Consider the following 20,055-nt stretch of genomic DNA (forward strand, 5'->3'; position numbering starts at 1 on the left):
GCGGGACTGAGGCGGGCATTCTGACACTCGGGGAGAACTGACTATCTACCACTCTTATCCCCAGTGACACTAATACAGTGATCAGTGCTAATAAAAAGCACTGACACTGTACTAATGACACTGGGCAGGAAGGGGTTAACATCTGGGACGATCAAAGGGTTAACTATGTGCTGTGTGTGTTTTACTAAGTGTGCTGTGTGTATTTTACTAGGAAAACAAGTTGATTTGTATGGCTCTGCTGTGCATATCCATACAAAGCAGCCTGTTCGTGCTGACTGGAAAGATCTGTATTGTTTACATACAGACCTCTCCCGTCAGCTCCGCCAACGATCACCAAGTCCCGGCCAAGAATCGGCATTCAGGACCTGATGATTGACATGCCGAGGAGCCAATAACAGCGCAGGTATGGGAGCGCGTGCACGCCTCCTACTTGAAGATACAAAATCACATATATATATACGTGATTTTGTGCATCCCTGCCGCTCTGTAGCAGTACTGCTATAGGGCGGTTGGGAAGCAATTAATTTGCACATGACTACTACTTCTTTCATCAACCATAGGAGATGGCGGAGAAACAAAGGAAAGGTGTTGCAGGTTAGGGGGTTTTAAAGTGAATCTTCATTAGCGTAGCACAGTTTTGTGTTAAATGTGCACATATTTATAACATGAAATGTCTGTTTCAAGAATGAAGAACACGAGGATCGAGATAGACACCGGAAGTACCAGAAAGATTTAAATAGAGACGATCATGAGAAGGAGAAGAGAAGTGATTGGAAACACGGCGGAGAGCCTGATCATGATAAAAGGCTTCATACCAGGCGTGTAAAGGAGATAGGACGTAACACAGAGTTGAGGTCTGCTGAAGATTTTGCAGAAAATGTGGACAGAGGGAAAGAGAAGCATTTCAAGGAGAGCCATTCACAGAAGGAAGACAGAGAAAGGAGACACAGAGAAAAGAGAGAGCATAAAGTGCATGAAAAAAAGAGTACAGATAATGAGGTACAAAGTGCCGGAGTATCTACTACAAATATTATAATATTATAGAGTTTTGGTAAAGGTAAACTGCAAAAGATTCACATGTGTTAATTACCATCTGAATTCCGGGTATGGTTTTTCTTGCATAGTTACATTGGCCCAGCTTGGACCATTGTAAGTATGCCATATCAGTGGGGCCATTGTGGAAGTGTTGTAGTAGTCACCCCTACTACATTTTTCCTAATGAATGCAAGGCCTTCTTTGATTGGATGAGGTGGAGATTGGGGCATCATTGCTCCCACCTTTCCACCTCATCCAATCAGAGAATATTAACTACTACAGCAATTCTCCACTTCAGCAGTGGTCCCACAGGTGTGGCATATGCATACTTACATTGGTCTGAGCTTTTGTTTAAAAAAAATATGCTGTTTGTAGTAAGTGTGAAATTACAGAAATAAGCTTTCATTTTAGAATATGCCTGATTAAAGATCAGTGCTGCACTAAAATTATCAATGTGTTATAATGCTCACAAATTCTCAAGTTCACAAATGTCTAGGATGGGAATAAAAAAAAAAACTAGAGAAAGTCCAACTTCATGGAAAATAAAGTTAAAAAAACAGTGGATAATCATTAAAAGACACTACACGTGGTTTTTTTTGTTTTTGGTTTTTTTTTTCTTATTCTTCTTTCCTTCTTTTCCTAAAATTTGTGGATTTTATATCTAGACATTATAACACTGAATCAGGTTTATATTTCTTAGTATCTTGTAAGGCTTGTGTTTTCATATTAGTATTGTTTATATAGGTTTCATTCAGTGTTTTTTTTTTTCCATTTTTTCCACTTTTTCTTGTGATTATTAAAGGATGTGCAGGGGTACTTTTCTTAATACTTCTAAAAAAAAAAAAAAAGTATGTTTATGAAAGTTTTGCATTAGAACCTGCAACCAAAAGAAGTGCATTTTGGGTTCAGTGCACAAGCTCCTGCAGACTCTTACTGCAGACCTACTGTAGGTCCTTACAGAGGTATGGACCTACTGTTATGGAATAGCAGGAAATAAGCAATGGTCTACTACACTTGTGGTCCATTGAGGTCTAGGAGTCTCTCTGCTGCTGTGGCATACGTAATGTGTATTCTTTCAGCAGTCCTGTGAATGGATGACGTGGCTCTGCAGGCAGAGCCACACGAAGCGGAACTGACTTCAGAACAAAACAGAATCCTGAAAGGAGAAGAATCCTGCAATTTAGTTAGGTAGAGGGGGCAAATGGTTTGAGAGTGGGGATAGGGAATTTGACCAATGTTCATGTTACACCCTAAATGCTAAATATAGGTATAATATGAATCATGGTCTGAAAGATGAACTAAACATTATACCTAAAAGGCCCTTATCTCATAAGTGTGAAATAGAACACGGAGACTTACTTAATATGGTATGGCCTTGTAACAAGGTCAGACCGTACTGGTTAGCGGTCACTGCATTCATCTCGGAAGTCTTTGAGCTTTCTAATATATGTAGTCTTAAATGGTGTCTTTTGAGTATGTATAATGATGTTGAGCTTCCCTCCAAGACTAAATTTGTTCCTACGATTATTACTTTATTGTATTGCTTTATAATACAATTGTATTATTTTGGATACGGTCTGAACCATTACATATTGGTTTATGGCGTCGCCTTATAAATCAAAATCTTTCATAATTTAAGTTGACTTATGAGGCTAGTGGGTGCCCAGCCAAATTTAATAAAATTTGGGGACCTTGGTTAGACAAGCAGGATACAAGTGACTCTTTGCTATATTTGATCTCTGATCTTCCTTTTATAGTTCATACCTCCCATGGTCCTGCTCCTGTTTTGTGGGCTGACCTTTAATCTTCTTTTTGGAAAATGAGGTCGGAGTTCTATGGTATAAGTTTGGGGGCGACCACTATAGCGATGGCCCTACGGTTCCTAGAGTATGAGCATTTTAGGTGGAATTGTTCTCCCTGCGTGAAAAGCAGGGTGTAGTGTATATTTCTACTCTGGTCTGTTTAAAGTTTAGATAACTGGATAAATAGATGTGCTTATGCAAGATGTATGTTTGTGTAAGTCTCTGTCTCATGTTATTATATTGGATATTTGAGTATGCTTTTGGCCATTCATGTACCTATTTTCTGTCTATATCTTGTCATCGGACAAGAGTTTGACTTTTTAAATGTTTTTTTTATATAGTTTTCCTTTGTATAGCATGTATGCATCTCATTTCTTTTCCAATAAAATAAGTTTAAAAAAAGACCCTTATCACAGGAGAATTAAACACTTTTTAGCAAAAAAAAATTGCGGTTCCTACATATCCAGCTATACAAATGCAGATGCAGACTTGCTGGCTGCCAACTCAGACAGATTGCTGGTTGAATTAACCAATACTCATTAGGAGAATTCTAGTAACACAAGTAAATGGGTCGAGTCTCTGATGGTGTCTGATACTGTGATGCCCTTATTAGCCAAAGTATGTTGTCTTGTCTGCTAGTGATATGATGTTAAGAGCATGTGCTTCTTTATTCCTTTATAATTGTTTTATTTGGTAATGAAAATGTATGCCTTATTGATTCACATCTTATGATTTTTAGTGATAGATACACACTCTAATAAGGTAAAAAGCAGTGTGTATGGTGCTCAACTAGAAAGTGGCAGTTATTGTTCTTCTCCACACTGATTAAAGCAGAAATATGCCCATTATGGGTAGCAGAACATCATTCCTCCTTGCAGTGTCTTCAGTTAGTGAACTAAGTAGTGTTTTTTTTTTTTCTTGGTTCTGTTTTGTTTTGCTGTCTCACTAGGAAAACCAAGTTTATCACAAACACTCCAGGGCATCCCATTCAAAGCAAAAAAGGGATAATGAGAAGGTAATGGTGACAGACTGGACTCTACACTCTCTGGTGTAAAAATGACTTTAGTCTGCATTGCAAACCCTCAGAAAGTCACCAATCCAAAATGTGTAGAGACGTGTTTTTTTTCCCTGAAGAACTGTATGAGGCTGATGATGCAAAGTTAAAATATCCACTAAAAGTAAATGTCTGTTAATACATAGGCTTGTATTTAAAGTGACCCTGTCCTGCCCTAAAACATGTTAATTTTCGGTTTAATCTCTACCCTTGTGGAGCTCATTGGATCTAAGATATAGGCTCTACATAAGACCTCTCCAAGTCAATATTTAGGTCCTGTACCCTTTTTGGATACTCCCCCGTCTTTCAGTTATCAAGAGCTCTATTGGGCACCAGGGCCCTCATTTGATAGTTGAATGACAAGGACATGGCTTCTATTATGAGCTAACTCTTGTGCAATTATGAGTACTTTCATCATAAGTTTTCTAATATGACTTTAGCCTGCATGGCAAACTCTCAGAAATGTATCCAAAATGTGTAGAGACGTGTTTCTTTTTTTTCCCAAGAACTATATGAGGCCAATGATGCAAAGTTAAATTATCCACTAACAGTAAATGTCTGAACAAGGGACTAGCTGCCAAATTTATCCAATTTGGTTTTCTTTGATCGTTATTCAAAATGGATTTTAAAACAGGTCTTGACAATTTCTCTTACACTTTGCATGGTGTTTGCTCACTCTGTGTGTTTTTGTATTCCATTATAGTAAACATTTATGCTGAGAACAGATGAAAGCTTTTTTCTGGGCTTGGAAACCATTTTTAACACCCACATACTGTAAAACTTTACGTCTAGAGGAAATGGAAGCTGTAAGCCGTGCAGGCATTTTAAACCGCATCCCCAGGCTACAAGTAAAGTTTAGTAGACTGCTGCTAATGTTATCCAGAAAGCATTGTTTTCTCTAATGAAGTCAAAAAGCCCCCCCAGTTAAATCTGTGTTTGATCTGTGCAATCAGATTCATTAGATGCTCACATGGCTTTGAGATTGACCTATTCTTATGATTTTTGCTGTGCAAATTCCAATGAGGGTAGGAAGCTTGCAGTAGGCTCAGACAGAGGACAGTGAATGAAAAAGTTAGTACATAAGCTTGTATTTAAAGGGACCCTGTCCTTCCTTAAATAGTGTTAGTTTTCAGTTTAATCTATACCTTTTGTGGAGCTCATTGGATCCAAGGCCTTGGCTGTACATAAGGCCTCTCCAAGTCATTATTTAGGTTCCGTATCCTTTTTTGGGTACTAAGCCTCTCATGATATCAAGAGCTCTATTGGGGACCAAGGCTCTCATTTGATATTTGAATGACAGGGATATGTCTTCTATTATGGTCTAACTTCCAGCATAACGTTTTCCAAAACTTTATTCATAGATGTAAATAGAGGGTCTGATCGGGTCCTCCTGAAAAATTGACAGGTGGGCCCGATTTGACTGATCATGTGAAAGGGACCTTATAGGTAATAACACCAGTGATAGTTGATCCTGGGAGTATATGATGGCCTCCTGTGGGATCAGGAAGGATTTTTTTTCCCCCATACTGGAGCAAATTGGATCATGCTTGATTGGTATTTTGTTTTGTTTATTTCATCTTCCTCTTGATCAGCTGTGGGTGTAGGATTGTGTATGTGGAGGGTTTCTATTGGTTTTTTTCGGTTGGTTGAACTAGATGGACTTGTGTTTTTTTTTTTTCAAACTGATTATGTATGTAACATAGTGGTCAATGGGCACACTGTGGAAACATTTGTACTTCCTGTTTGATACAGAATGCATAGGAATACATTTGTCTTTTTATTGCTGTCCGTAAGGGTATTTTTTCTTTTCAAGGACATTGAAGAGACTATAAAGAACACAGATACAGCATATGATGATTCCACTAATTATGAAGAGGATTTTGAAGTAAGTAAGCTTGTGACCAGAATATGCTGTCCATTCATTAGTATATGCACCTAACAACACATCTAAAAAAAATTCTATGTCACTGTTAAATTTTAATATCTGATTTGTAGGATTATGAGGATGATTTTGAAGAGGTCAGTGAAAAGGCAAGTACCCCAATGAAAGAGCAGCCACCGATTGAGCGGAACAGAGAGTTAGAGGAGATTCAGAAGGCCATGCTCCTGGAGAATGAAAACATAACTTCTGTCCCAGCTGTACACCAACAGAAAGTACATGACCATAGTGATCAAGACTCAGAACCTAAAGGTATCTTTTCCAAGAGTTTTATGCTATTTGCAACTATTATTTGGCCACTGATGTTGTCTTGAACAAAGCTATTGAAATAGGCAGTTAGATCTGCAGTGTGATATTTAAGGCAATCCAGCCTCTGACTGTTTCAGGAAACCCGGAGTTAGATTTGGTGATGTTATTACTTTGCAACTGGAGTCTCATAAACAGCAGAAAACAAAGCTTTGCCTCTGCCAAGATGGCTGCCTCCACACAGAGACATGTACAGAACAAGACATTGTAAGTCCGTAATAGGGAAAAGAGCAGCTGCAAGAACCTACTGGCAAAACTGGTAACTTGTCCTTTGATCTCTGCCTGCCTTTTTTTTGTCAAGACTACTTATCTTAGTTGCCCTGTAAACTACTATTGTTAACTACAGGCTTGGCTTGAGGGGTTATGCTGGAGAACCACAGTTCCTATACTTTTTAAAAAACAGAATTTGCTTAAAAAATGTGTTCAAAGCCATGGTTCCTCACTAGAACTGCTGCTTTGTACCTGCCTGATCCTAGGCATTTGCCCCAGGCATAACTCCTCCCAGCTCAGCTAAGCCTCAGTTTTTAGTTTTTTAGTCACACAAAAGAGCAGTTTTCTTTGCAGCTCTGGAAAGGCTGCTGTCTCATGGGGTTATCAGTCACCTACTGAAAGGGGAGAATTCTCTTGACTTCTGTTCCAACCTGTTCACAGTTCACAAGCCAATTGGAGACATCTGGCCCCTTCTGGACCTCAAGGGTCTCAGTAGACTCCTGAGCATACAGAAAATCAGCATGGAGTCAACCAGGTTGGTGAATGCTTCACTTCATAAAGGGGATTTTCTGGCATCCATGAATATCAAGCATACCTACCTGCATATCCCAGTTTTTCAGTCTTGTTAACAACTTTTTGCGCTTCATAATGGAGGATGGCCAAAATACTAGTTTCTGGTGTTGCCATCTGGTCTTTTCACAGCTCCCAAAGTGTTTACTAAAGGTGTTGGCTCCGGTTCTGGGTTTTTTGAGGGCTCAAGGTAAGTTGGGTGCTGAACATTTAGAAGTTGGCTTTGGTTACAATGTAATACCTGAAACATTTGAGCTTAAAGAATATGTTCACCTTTGGTAACAGGTTACATGTTAAACCCATAGCTATGCAGCAACCCCCCCCCCCCCAGGAATCTAAATGGATAAACTAGTCCTACAACTACAGACTTGTATTTTCAATGAACTGCAAGTGTGCTGAACAGTGAGCTTGTGGATCATTCACACTTTATACAGATAAATTAAATAAAAAATGCCACAAAAAGCGTAATGCTATCTTTAGCATATACAATAATAGAGTCCATAAAAAGTCCATCACATTATTAATGTGAGAAACACTTTCCCCAGCTGCGGCACCTCTAGGAAGACAGGACATTTTGCATATCATAGGGCTCAGAACATCAAGAGTCAATTGCCCCCAGTGAAGTCAGTAATAAGCTGAAACCATGCTCTAGGGCCCCATACACACTGACTTAAAAAAACGCTGCTCCTAATGGAGTTTAGCATTTTTTATTGTAGAAACAACTAATGTTATCCTATGTGTCCATGCACATTTTTTATTCTATGCCTTTTATATTTACAAGAAATTTGCAGTATGATTATTGTCATTTTTACCATTGTTTGTCTCCATTGCTTCCATATATCCTATACTCTGTATTTATGTTTAGGTGGAATGCATGTAAAACATTGAGAATAGGATAGCGGTGTTAATTATTGTTTGTAGCGTTTTGTTAGGACTTGCTGTGCCCATGGTCCTGATACAGCACCTATTTAGGTTTCCATGTAGTAGTGTGCGCAGTCTTGAGAAAGGGGCTGGCCCACCCAGAAATGCATTGTCACCATGGCTCTGTAGGGTATGAGCTTACCCCCCCCCCCCCCAGGGGGCTTCCCAGTTGTAGATTGCTGGCCGCTTCCTTTCCAAGCTCTGCTGCCAGCACTCTGCATAGTACATCAGTTCCACTTTACAGAGGCCGACCATAATCCAGATCGGAGGAACATGACATGCTTATATTTTTTTTTTTTTACCTCCAGTGAGTGCAATTTATGCATGATTTTATTAATAAATCTACACTTAATCGGTTACTGTCGCTTTTTCTTTCGCTTGCTCTCTCACTCTTCATGTCACAGCTTGTACAGAGGTGTTTTGGAAGGTGCTGATGGCGGATGCTGTATTTTTTGGCTGGATTATGTCTCTGTCTTTGTTCAGGCAACATGGTCGTCAAAAGAGCGGAGGTTTCTGATCAACATCCTGGAGCTTAAGGTGATTTGGGTAGCTCTCCTACACTAGTCTGTCTACCTTTTGAGATCTCCCAGTCAGGATGCAGTCGAGCAATTCCACAACAGAGGGTATACATCAACCATCATGGAGGGGCAAAAAGTCATGTCCTTGAGGTAGATGTTTAGGGCAGAGCTTTACCTTCTGGTCCTTTCAGCTATAGTCCTTCCCAGTGTGGAAAATTGTCAGGCATACTTTGAACCCAGGTTTATTGGCTCTTCACCCGGAGATGTTTGCAGAGATGTGCCTGCAGTGGGGTAGATGTGGATCTGTTGGGCCAAGATTCAACAAAACATTAGATAGGGTTCTGTTCCGGATTAGGATCCTCAAGCAGTGGATGCCCTGGTGTCTACTTCAGTTTTCCCTGATCTGACTTTCCTAGACTTCAGCTTTTTCCTTGCCTGCTGTGCATTCTGGTGATTCTGATCACACCTGCTTGGCAAAGAAGAATGTAGTACATGGACTGTAAATCTCTAAATGGACTGTAAATCACGAGCCGTGGACTCTTCCAGATCGACCAGACTTGATGTTGCAGGATTTGATCTTCCATCCTGTTTTACAATCACTGGCTTTGATGGCATGACTGTTGAAGTCCAAGTGCTAATGGATAGGTGTGTTTCTGACTCTCTCTAATTCCTACCCTTCACAAGGCAAGAAAGCTGACCTCCAGGATGGGGTACCATGTTACATGAAAGGCTTATTTCGCCTAACGTGAGACTCGAAAGTTCTAATATGTCGAATGTCTTATTTTGGATTTTTCCAGACTAGTGTGGAGATGTCTCTGGCCTTAAGTGCCACCAAGGGCCAGATCCTGGCCTTGGCCATTTATGGTTTAGAGACCCAATGTGTCTCATTTTTCATTCCACCTGTGCGGCCCCCTTTGTCTCTATAGGACCCTTATTTAGTGTTGCCTTTTTTTCAGACTTCTCCAAGATTCCCTTGTTGCTCCTTATGTGCAAGGTTGATTTTTTTGCTTGCCATTACTTCGGTTTGTATGCTCATTCCATCTGAAACGGGACTTTCTTTTTTCCTAATCCTGAGCATTTTAAGGAGAAGGTGCTTCACCATTTGGATGTTGTTTGAGCTGTTCAAATTTATTTGAAGTCTACAGCTTTGTTTTGTCAGTCTGACTCTCTATTTGTTCTACTCGTGGATCGTCATAACAGTCAGACTTCTTCTCAATCCAGTATTTCCCAGTGGATTTGTCAATTTATTTCTCAGGCCTAGAGGATCAAGGGCAAGCTTCCTCTTGGTCCGGCCAAGGCACATTCCATCAGTAGTGTTCTTGCTTCCTGGGCAATTCAGCATCAAACTACCACAGGTGGAGGGTCCTGCATCTTTCTTTGGCCAGGTGGCAGCATAACCCAAGTAGTAATGAATTTGAAGTACCCTGTGTCCTGCAATATAATCCAACAAAAAGATTTTAAAGTAAACCAAAATGCAAATTTTGTGTTATGCCCCTTTGGGTCATTGAAATACCAGTCTGAATTTGCTTGGTATTCACATTAAGAGCCATAGAGCCTCATTGAAAAAAACGTTTGCCTTGCAACTGCCAGGTCTTTGTTTCAGTACCCTAAACAGTGTGCTTGTATATGCTTATCTGAATTTGCTTGTTATAATTTTTAAGTCATTAAGATTCATGATGTCACATTGCCTCGCAAGTGTCACGTAATGAGTTCAGTACCCTTTGTATTATTTCGAAATCAATACTCCTTGGGCACAATACATTTTTTTTAGACTGATAATAATCTTAATATACATTAGGCTTCATTCACAAAACTAAAACACAAGGATAAGGATTCTTATTTTTAAACTAGTTACATGAGATTTAAAAGTTAGTCACATGGCTGAAAATTCTCCTTCTCCTTGTTTAAAGTTTTATGAATTGATACTATTATGTTCTGTAAAATGCTGTGGAACATACAGTACATCTGCTATGCTAATAGCATTGTGAGATTTCCCCTCTATTAATGTTCTGATGCCAACCCAAAATGTGTGATTTTCTTTTATTTTCACTTTCGATAATAATGGTAAACAGGACAAATACAGTGAATCTCCCTAACGGGCACAGTCCACATTAAAAACCGACAGGTGTTCTAATCCCTCCCTACTCTATCCAAAAGTAAAAAAAAAAAAAAAAAAAAAGTTTTGCCTTTTAGTTAGACTTTTACATATACCATAATATCTGAATTGCAGAATTCCAGTGAATATTCCAAATATCCTAATAGGTACACTGTGTTCCCTACATGGCGCATGTTCACATTTGAAGATTGTATTAAAAGTGCTTTATAAATTTACATTTGTTGTATTTCATTTGATTTGATATTTTGCCCAGCATCACTTTGCATTTTGACTTTGTTGTATTTTTGTGTCTCTTTTGTAGAGTTAAGTTCCAGTAGGAAGGCTCATAGAGGAGTATTTATAGATTTTGGATCTGCAAAGCAACGTCAAGTTAGCAGCCAAATAGCCTGCAAGCAAAAGTAAGTGTTTCTGGCCACTCACAGCACTTAACTGAAGTCTAAGGGTGGGTACAGATGGATCGAAATTCACTTGGTTCAATAGGGATCAGCCAAATTTCAATCTGTGTGTAGCCCTCCCTGTTCAACAGAAGCTGATCGTTAGATCGAAACAAGAGATGAAACAAATCCTCCTAAATAAGTTGTAGCTGTGTATCTGCAGCCAGATACACTACACCTTGTTCCAAATTATTATGCAAATTCTATTTAAGTGTCACAAAGATTAAATATTTTGGTTTTCAGTTTAACTCCTGGATGGCATTGTGTCTCAGGGCTCTTTTGATCACTGAAAACAATCTCGGACACCTGTGATAATTAGATTGGCAGGTGAGCCCAATTTAAGGAAAAACTACTATAGGAGGGTGTTCCACATTATTAAGCAGAGCACCATTTTCAAACAATATGGGGAAGAAAAAGGATCTCTCTGCTGCTGAAAAGAGTGAAATAGTTCAATGCCTTGGACGAGGTATGAAAACATTAGATATTTCACAAAAACTTAAGCGTGATTATCGCACTATTAAGAGATTTGTGGCTGATTCAGAGCACAGACGGGTTCGTGCAGATAAAAGCACATTGAGGAAGATTTTTGCTAGATCCATGCATCAGATCAAGAGAGCAGCTGCTAAAATACCATTACATAGCAGCAAACAAATATTTGAAGCTGCTGGTGCCTCTGGAGTCCCACGGACATCAAGGTGTAGAGTCCTCTAGAGTCTTGCAACTGTGCATAAACCTTCTCTTCGGCCACCAATAACCAATGCTCACAAGCAGAAACGGCTGCATTGGACAGAAAAATACATGAAGACTAATTTTCAAACAGTCCTGTTCACTGATGAGTGTCGTGCAACCCTGGATGGTCCAGATGGTTGGAGTAGTGGATGGTTGGTGGACGGCCACCCTGTTCCAACAAGGCTGCGACGTCAGCAAGGCAGTGGTGGAGTCATGTTTTGGGCTGGAATCATGGGAACAGAGCTGGTCGGCTGGTCAATGCCAAATTTGACCTTCAGTTTTGAGAAGTTGTTAAGATCAATAGTGTTATACAAGTCCCCTATGAGTCAAATTTCAGCTGAGATCCAGTATTGCAAGGATAAATCGGGGAATAGAATTTCAAGCGCCTCAAGTGGCAACCAACAAAAGATGTGTCTAGTAATGCCTTTATTGAGCTTCACTACAGTAGCCCATACAGGTGTAATAGCAACAATTGTGTTTATATAGGAGTGAGGTGATTTTGGGACAGAATAAAAGAGCTGTTAAGAGTGTTTTCAGTGATGATTGAAGAGCAGATTGTGCAATCTGAGTCTGGGAAAGTGCCATGGAGGGGAACCACCAAATTTGGTTCGGTGCAGGATAACTGCTCGGTAACACATTAAAAGCTTAGGGTTGCCTACACCTGCCCATGAGGTAGGGGTGCATTAGAGTGAGCTCTGAATATGTAAAAGTGAGCTCTGAATATGTAGACTTTTTTTGCTCCATATGAAAATGTTTAAGATGGATTGTAATTTCCTGATTTGTGTGAGCACCATAGGAATAAGAAGGATCTGGAACAGATAAACAATGTGGGGTGAGAGAAAAATTTTAGTAAAAGCAATGCGGCCAGACCAGAAAGCTTTAGTGTGATGTAGATCATTACATACAGTATATTAAGTAGTTTTGCAATCAAAGAGTTACTAACAGTAAACAGAGCATTGGTAACAAAAATATTAATAGTGCCGCGCTCCTATTGCTATATATAATATAAATTCAATCTACTCTCTTTCCAATGAATATATATATTGAAACCTCAACAAAATCCATAAATCACTATACTTAGTGGGTAAAAAATAATATATAATCACTGTGACTGGTGAATCAAAAAATGGTTATAAAAGAACCTTAATAAATACTCACCTATGAGCAGCAGCCTAAGGAGAGAGAGGAGAGTACAGGAGTATCCATAATAGATCTACACTTACCTCGTGGAAACATCCTATACATCAGCATTATCCCATCAATCCTGGAAGGATTAAAAGCTTATTTGCCTGAATTTATTTGGGCAAATATTAAGGTGAGCGCATAGGGAGATCACAAGGCACCTGAGGCAAAAGGGAATAAGGAACTCACCTGCACATTGCACTTACTTCAAAAGACTTTTTATTTATTCATGTATTATTATGTTTGCACTTGCACATTAATATTAATATATGTTTTTGCACAATATTGATGGATTGATGAGTGGCACCAAGTATTTATACACACTCTAATTTCAATTTATTAGTTATCATTAATTGATTGAGATCAGCCTAATTTATTAAGGTTCTTTTATAACCATTTTTTGATTCACCAGTCACAGTGATTATATATTATTTTTTACCCACTAAGTATAGTGATTTATGGATTTTGTTGAGGTTTCAATATATATATTCATTGGAAAGAGAGTAGATTGAATTTATATTATATATAGCAATAGGAGCGCGGCACTATTAATATTTTTGTTACTGTATTAACACTAGTAAGTGAGTCTGTGTGAGTGCCAGCGCACCAAGCGCATGACACTAGTAGATAATTATTTATTAATTATCTATAATTCACTGAAGACCTCATTTATAATAGCTCACAAGTATTTATTATTTAGAGCATTGGTAGGTGCTACCAACTGAACACCTAAATAGGTGAGGGAAGCGTTTGGTGCCATATTAGAGATTTCAGATTTGTCTGTTGGATGTAGATTTATGTTAAGCATGTTAGATTTAGAGAAGCGAGTCTTGTATAGGGAGATCGAAACAAAGTTTTCTAGTGTAGCTTGTATAGCAGGTAGTGGCTCAGGAAGTTTAGACAGAGAAAGGACATCATCCCATAAAGTACTATTTTGTATTCTGAACCAACTGAGATGCCTGAGATAAGGGATGCTGCTAATTGTTCCATAACATAGGCAAATATAACAGTGTCAGGGTCCTGTCCATGGCAGAGGTTCTGGAAGACCTGGCAGTTCTGCCAGTACTCTGCATGGCCGCAGAAGGACACATCAGCCTCATCAGACGGCCTTTATAAGGAGGCTCATCACTTCCTCAAGTTGCTGGATGATCTCTAGCTCCCAGTGCCCTTTTCCTGTTTCTTGTGACTTGACCCGTGATCTCCTTTTACCGACTCGGCTTGCTGCTGGACCTGTCTACTCTGCCTTACCCCTGATCTGACTTCGGCCTGGCTTACGGATACTCTCTCTATCTCGCTCCTCTGTGTAGGACCTCGGCTATCCCATCTGACTACGCCTGCCCTGATTCCCACATGGTACCTGACCTTGGCTTTAACCGACTACCCAGTAAGCACCTAAATCCCGGAAGGGCTTGCATACCATGCACAGGCGCCTCCTGTCTGCAGACCTATTTCCGTGCACCAGCTGTGCTTCTGAGTGGACCACCAACCAGCACTCCTACAGGCGACTTGTGCAACTTTGGGCCTGACTCCCGCTGTCCCACTCTCAGGAGAGTCCGGAACTTAGCCGCAAGGGAAGCCCTCTCTCCATTTTAGATTGTGCCAATTTGTGCTTGTGCTGTTTCGCTAGAAGAGTTCCAGGCTTATTATTGTGGGTATACCAGGTGGTGTGCAGACTCTTCATGTAAAAATAAAAATGTTTATGAAGCAGTGCATGTAGTAGAGCTCTCAGTTTTTGCAAGTCTGCCTCATCTTGGGAATTGGGATTAGCTTTATGAGAATATTTAGCAGCCTAATTTTAGTTAAGAGTTGATAGAGAGTGTTGGTGAAGTTTATTCTCTGGGTGCCATATTTAATTAGGAGACCTCTGAAAAAAACTTAATGGGAATGCCATAGTAATGCATCATCAGCAGAACCAACATTAGATTGAAAGAGGTGAAAGATCTCAGGTTTGATCTTTTTGAGGTAAGAAGGATGAGTAAGGATATGTTCGATCTCCAAAGAGATTGAGTCTCTTGTTCGAGGTAAAATACTGTATAGCTCTAAAGAGATCAGAGTATGGTCTGACCACGTAATAGAACCGATCTGAGCAAAACTGATTGTAGCACATTTTTGTTAACCAGAAAAAGATCAATTGTAGAGTACAACTTTTGGGTACGGGAGAAAAAGGTGTAGTGTCTTTCTGTGTTGTGTCAGAATCTCAATTGGACATAAAGGTCTCCTGAGAGGAGACCAGAAGTAAGGGCAGTAGCCCTTTTTCTATAGATCTTGGAGTCTAGCCTATAATCTAATACCTCATTAAAGTCACTACATATAATTAGCTGATCCCATGGGTAGGGGCAGAGCCTATCCATAAGCAATCTAAAAAAGTTTTTTTTGGCACGTATTGGAAGTGTAGACATTGACTATAACTAGGGGATGGTTATCAAAAATAACTGAATCTATGATGTAGCAAACAAAGGGGTCAGGATGTGCCTATCATCACTCCTTGTTTCTTTCTGTCTGCATACACAGAAAAATGTGTCTTCCAAATCGACAAGCTTGGACTTGGTGCTGGAGCTCCTCCATGTGGCTATCATGAGCATCAACCACATCATTAAATGCTTTAGTATAATTCTCCATCTCTCAATATGGTCAGTATGTTCCTCCACATGATGTATTCTAGAGTGAATGTCTGCACTGGAGGAGCATAGCTCCATGTGGATATCCTTCTATCCCTGTCATCGGTGGTGCTCGGCGGGTGAGGATGTTGTAAAGCTGCTTAGGATCTCCTGGCAGAGCAATCAGGCTGCCATTCCATTGCAGCAAGATAATGCCCTTTCACCTGTCAAGCTTTTATTACTGTTTGTGCCCTCATTGGGGAGATTCGCTCTGTGTATTTTTCTTGTTTAGTTTGATTACTAAGATTTACTAAGTTAAATAAAATCCCTAATATTAGGTTATCACCATAACACTAATAGGGGGGAAATATTCGAATAAGGACACTAGTTATGGTGACAACCATACCCTGACATTGAAGGGATTACCTTCTACTTCCTGTTTTATGTAAGGGACAGGAAGCGGAGGGAAATCTCTCCAATTGTCCAAGGATGGCAAAAAACCTGACAAAAATTAAATAAGGTGGTGGCGGAGAGCAGTGTTGGGACTAGGGGTGTGTGGGAGGGGTGGCGGTGGAGGCAATGACAAGCAGCGATCTCCTGTATGGCTTTCAGTAAAGCAGCTGGAACCTGCGGGAGGGAGAGGTGGAGTAGCAGCTTCCAGCCGCTTCATTGAAAGTCATACAGGAGATCGCTGCTTGACACCGCCCCCACCGCTGCAAACAACATACCTGACAGCTCAGTCTTCTTTCTGCTCCCTCCCTTCCCACCGTTGCTGTGTTCTTCTCAATGCCCAGCCCCTCCATCCTCTGCACCAATAGGAGAAAAGGGGAGAGAGGCTGAATCTGCTCTGCCTCCCCCTGTGCCTGCCCACACTCAAGTCCTTGCAGCTTCAGAGGATGTGTGCGTGGGAAACTGAACACAGCAGCTAACAGCCTCATGCATCTGAATGAGTCACGTGAGTCCAACCTACCTTCCACCTACCCCTCCCTTTTTTCCTTCCACCCTTCCCTTCTTTCCTTCCACCCCTCCCTCCCTTCCTTTCACCCACCCCTCCCTTCTTTCCTTCCTCCCACCCCTCCCTCCCTTCCACCCCTCCCTTTCCTCCTTCCACCCACCCCACCCCTCCCTCCCTTCCTTCATTCCACCCACCCCTCCCTTCCTTCCAATCCTCCTTTCCTTCCTTCCACGCCTCCCTTCCTTCCTACTTTCCTTCCTTCCTACTTTCCTTCCTTCCACCCACCCCTTCCTTCCATCCACCCCTTCCTTCCTTCCAGCCACCCTTCCCTTCCAGCCACCCTTCCCTTCCTTCCACCCACCCCTTCCTTCCATCCTTCCCTCCCTTCCTTCCTTCCTTGCACCCACCCCTCCCTTCCTTCCTTCCTTGCATTTAACCCCTCCCTTCATTCCTTCCTTGCATTTAACCCCTCCCTTCCTTCCTTCCTTGCACCCACCCCTTCCTTCCTGCCTTCCTCCCCTGCCTTCCTTCCATCCACTCCTTTCTTCCTTGCTATGGAAATTGTACATTTCTCATTTTTGTATAGACATACAGTGACTACACTCAGTGTGACGGGAGCGACTTTTGGGGGTGGGGGGACCTCTGTATCATCTCCCCAAATCATTATGTTTAACCCACCCTGTGCCTGTTAAGGGTTACAGGGTGTGTATGTGAATGTCTGAGTCCTGTGTATAGTGTGTGTCCCTTTGTCTAGGCCACATGGCTGTCCATTGTCTACTACCATGTGCTACCCCCCATTGTGCTGTGTCTTCCTGTCCAGAGAACTATTATGGGATGTACTGTTTGTATTGGTGTGGGGGTTGGTCAATGTCCTTTGCCACATGGTTGCATCTCATTGTTCTGTGTCTGGTTGGATGGGGAGGGGTGATGAGGTGTTTCCTTCCTATACTGTAGCCCTTCCCACTGAGAGGGTGGGCTGATGATGTATTTCCTGTTCCTGGTTGTGTTTCCCCGCCCTCTGTATATATTCTGTGTTTTGTGTAAAATAAAGAGTTGTTGGCTTCCTGTTTTAGTAAGAGCTGGGTGTTGTCTATTTTCCTGAGGGATTCCAAGGGTGTGGTCCGTGGATGGTGTTCGGACAGGGGAAGTTGTGCTATAACGGAAAAACTCAGTGCGGTCTGGGTTCCGGTTCTGTTACACTCAGTCATAGCACAAACATAAGGTTCGGACCCCTGTCAAAATTTTAGTGACCGGACCTTCTTGTATTTTAGGTCAATACCCCTGCCTTAAGAGTTCCCTTCACTGGAACTAAGGGGCCAATCCCAACCCCTGAAAAACAACCCCACACTATAATCCCCCTCCATTAAATTTTATACATGACACAATGTCAAGCATGTTATAAAACAGGCAGGCCTGTTTTCCTGGTAACCGCCAAACCCAGACACATCCATCAAATTGCTAGACAGAGAAGCATGATTCATCACTCCTGCTCTAGAGTCCAGTGGCGGGGTGCTTTACATCACTGCATCTGATGCTTTGCATTGCACTTGGTGATGTAAAGCTTCGATGCAGATGCTCGGCCATGGAAACCCATTCCATGAAGCTCTCTATGCACTGTTGTGCTAATCTGAAGGCCACACAAAATTTGGAGGTCTTTAGCTATTAACTCTGCAGACAGTTGGGGAATTCTGCGCACTGTGCGCTTCAGTATGCGCTGATACTGCTCTGTCATTTTATGTGGCCTACCTCTTCGTGGCTGAGTTGCTGTTGTTCCCAGTTGCTTCCACTTTGTCATAATACCACCAACAGTTGACCATGGAATATTTAGTAGCAAGGAAATGTCACAGATGGACTTATTGCACATGTGGCAACCTGTCATGGTACCACGCTTAAATTCACTGAGCTCCTGAGAGCAGCCCATTCTTTCACAAATGTTTGTAGAAGCAGTCTGCATGCCTAGGTGCCTAATTTTATACACCGTATCCCTTGACAATTTTCACATTTTGTCATGTTACAACCAAAAACATAAATGTATTTTATTGGGATTTTATGTGATAGACCAACACAAAGTGGCACATAAATTTGAAGTGAAAGAAAGATGATAAATGGTTTTCAAATTTTTTTTACAAATATCTGAAAAGTGTGGTGTGCATTTGTATTTTGCCCCCTTTACTCTGATACCCCTAACAAATCTAGTGGAACCAATTGCCTTCAGAAGTTACCTAATTAGTAAAAAGAGTCCGCCTGTGTGTAATTAAATCTCCGTATAAATACAGCTGTTCTGTGAAGCCCTCAGAGGTTTGTTATAAAACATTAGTGAACAAACTGCATCATGAAGGCCAAGGAACACACCAAAAAGGTCAGAGATAAAGTTCTGTAGAAGTTTAAAGCAGGATTAGGTTAGAAAAAAAATATCTCAAGCTTTGAACATCTCACGGAGCACTGTTCAAACCATCATCTGATAATGGAAAGAGTATGGCACAACTCCAAACCTACCAAGACATGGCCGTCCACCTGAACTGACAGGCTGGGCAAGGAGAGCATTAATCAGAGAAGCAGCCAAGAGGCCCATGGTAACTCTGGAGTAGCTGCAGAGATCCCCAGCTCACGTGGGAGAATCTGTCCATAGGACAGCTATTAGTCGTGCACTCCACAAATCTGGCCTTTATGGAAGAGTGGCAAGAAGAAAGCCATTGTTGAAAGAAAGCCATAAGAAGTCCCATTTGCAGTTTGCGAGAAGTCATGTGGGGGAAACAGCAAACATCTGGAAGAAGGTGCTCTGGTCCGATGAGACCAAAATTTAACTTTTTGTCCTAAAAGCAAAAAGCTATGGGTGGCAAAAAAAAACTAACACTGCACATCACCCTAAACACACCATCATGTTGGGATGCTTTTCTTCAGCAGGGACAGGGAAGCTGGTCAGAGTTGATGGGAAGATGGATGGAGCCAAATACAGCGCAACCTTAGAAGAAAACCTGTTGGAGTCTGCAAAAGACTTGAGACTGGGGAGAGGTTCACCTTCCAGCAGGACAATGACCCTAAACATACAGCCAGAGATGCAATGGAATGGTTTAAATCAAAGCATATTCATGTGTTAGAATGGCCCAGTCAAAGTCCAAACCTAAATCCAATTGAGAATCTGTGTCAAGACTTGAAAATTGCTGTTCACAGACACTCTCTATCCAATCTGACGGAGCTTGTGCTATTTTGCAAAGAAGAATAGGCAAAAATTTCACTTTGTAGATGTGCAAAGCCGGTAGAGGCATGCCCAAAAAGACTTGCAGCTCTAATTGCAGTGAAAGGTGGTTCTACAAAGTATTGACTCAGGAGGACTGAATACAAATGCATGCTACACTTTTCAGATATTTATTTGTAAAAACAATTTTGAAAACCATTTATCATTTTCCTTCTACTTCACAATTATCTCCACTTTATGTTGGTCTACCACATTAAATCCCAATAAAATACATTTACGTTTTTGCTTGTAACATGACAAAATGTGGAAAATATCAAGGAATATGAATACTTTTTTAAGGCACTGTACATCAGGCTACGTCCTAAGGGTTTAAAGTGACCCTGTGCTGATCAGACAGATCAAAGAACAGGTTTACTTAACTCACCCTTCCTCCAACAATACTTTCCTTCACTTTTCTAGGCAAAGCACAGATTCACGATAAAGCTTAGGGT

General features: G+C 41.0%; 1 protein-coding gene across 1 annotated transcript in view; it reads left to right on the plus strand.

Moving 5' to 3' along the window:
• DYNC2I1 (dynein 2 intermediate chain 1) overlaps positions 1–20,055 on the plus strand; it is a 112,793-nt gene that overhangs the window by 37,677 nt on the left and 55,061 nt on the right. The window contains exons 5-8 of the mRNA XM_089651807.1: positions 685–999; positions 5,705–5,776; positions 5,887–6,082; positions 10,773–10,869. Coding sequence (XP_089507933.1) covers positions 685–999; positions 5,705–5,776; positions 5,887–6,082; positions 10,773–10,869 — 680 coding nt within the window. The remainder of the gene's footprint in view (positions 1–684; positions 1,000–5,704; positions 5,777–5,886; positions 6,083–10,772; positions 10,870–20,055) is intronic.

The sequence above is a fragment of the Staurois parvus genome, unplaced genomic scaffold (genome assembly GCF_062004578.1).
Source record: "Staurois parvus isolate SC_StPar_1 unplaced genomic scaffold, SC_StPar_1.0 ptg000005l, whole genome shotgun sequence".
NCBI lineage: Eukaryota > Metazoa > Chordata > Amphibia > Anura > Ranidae > Staurois > Staurois parvus.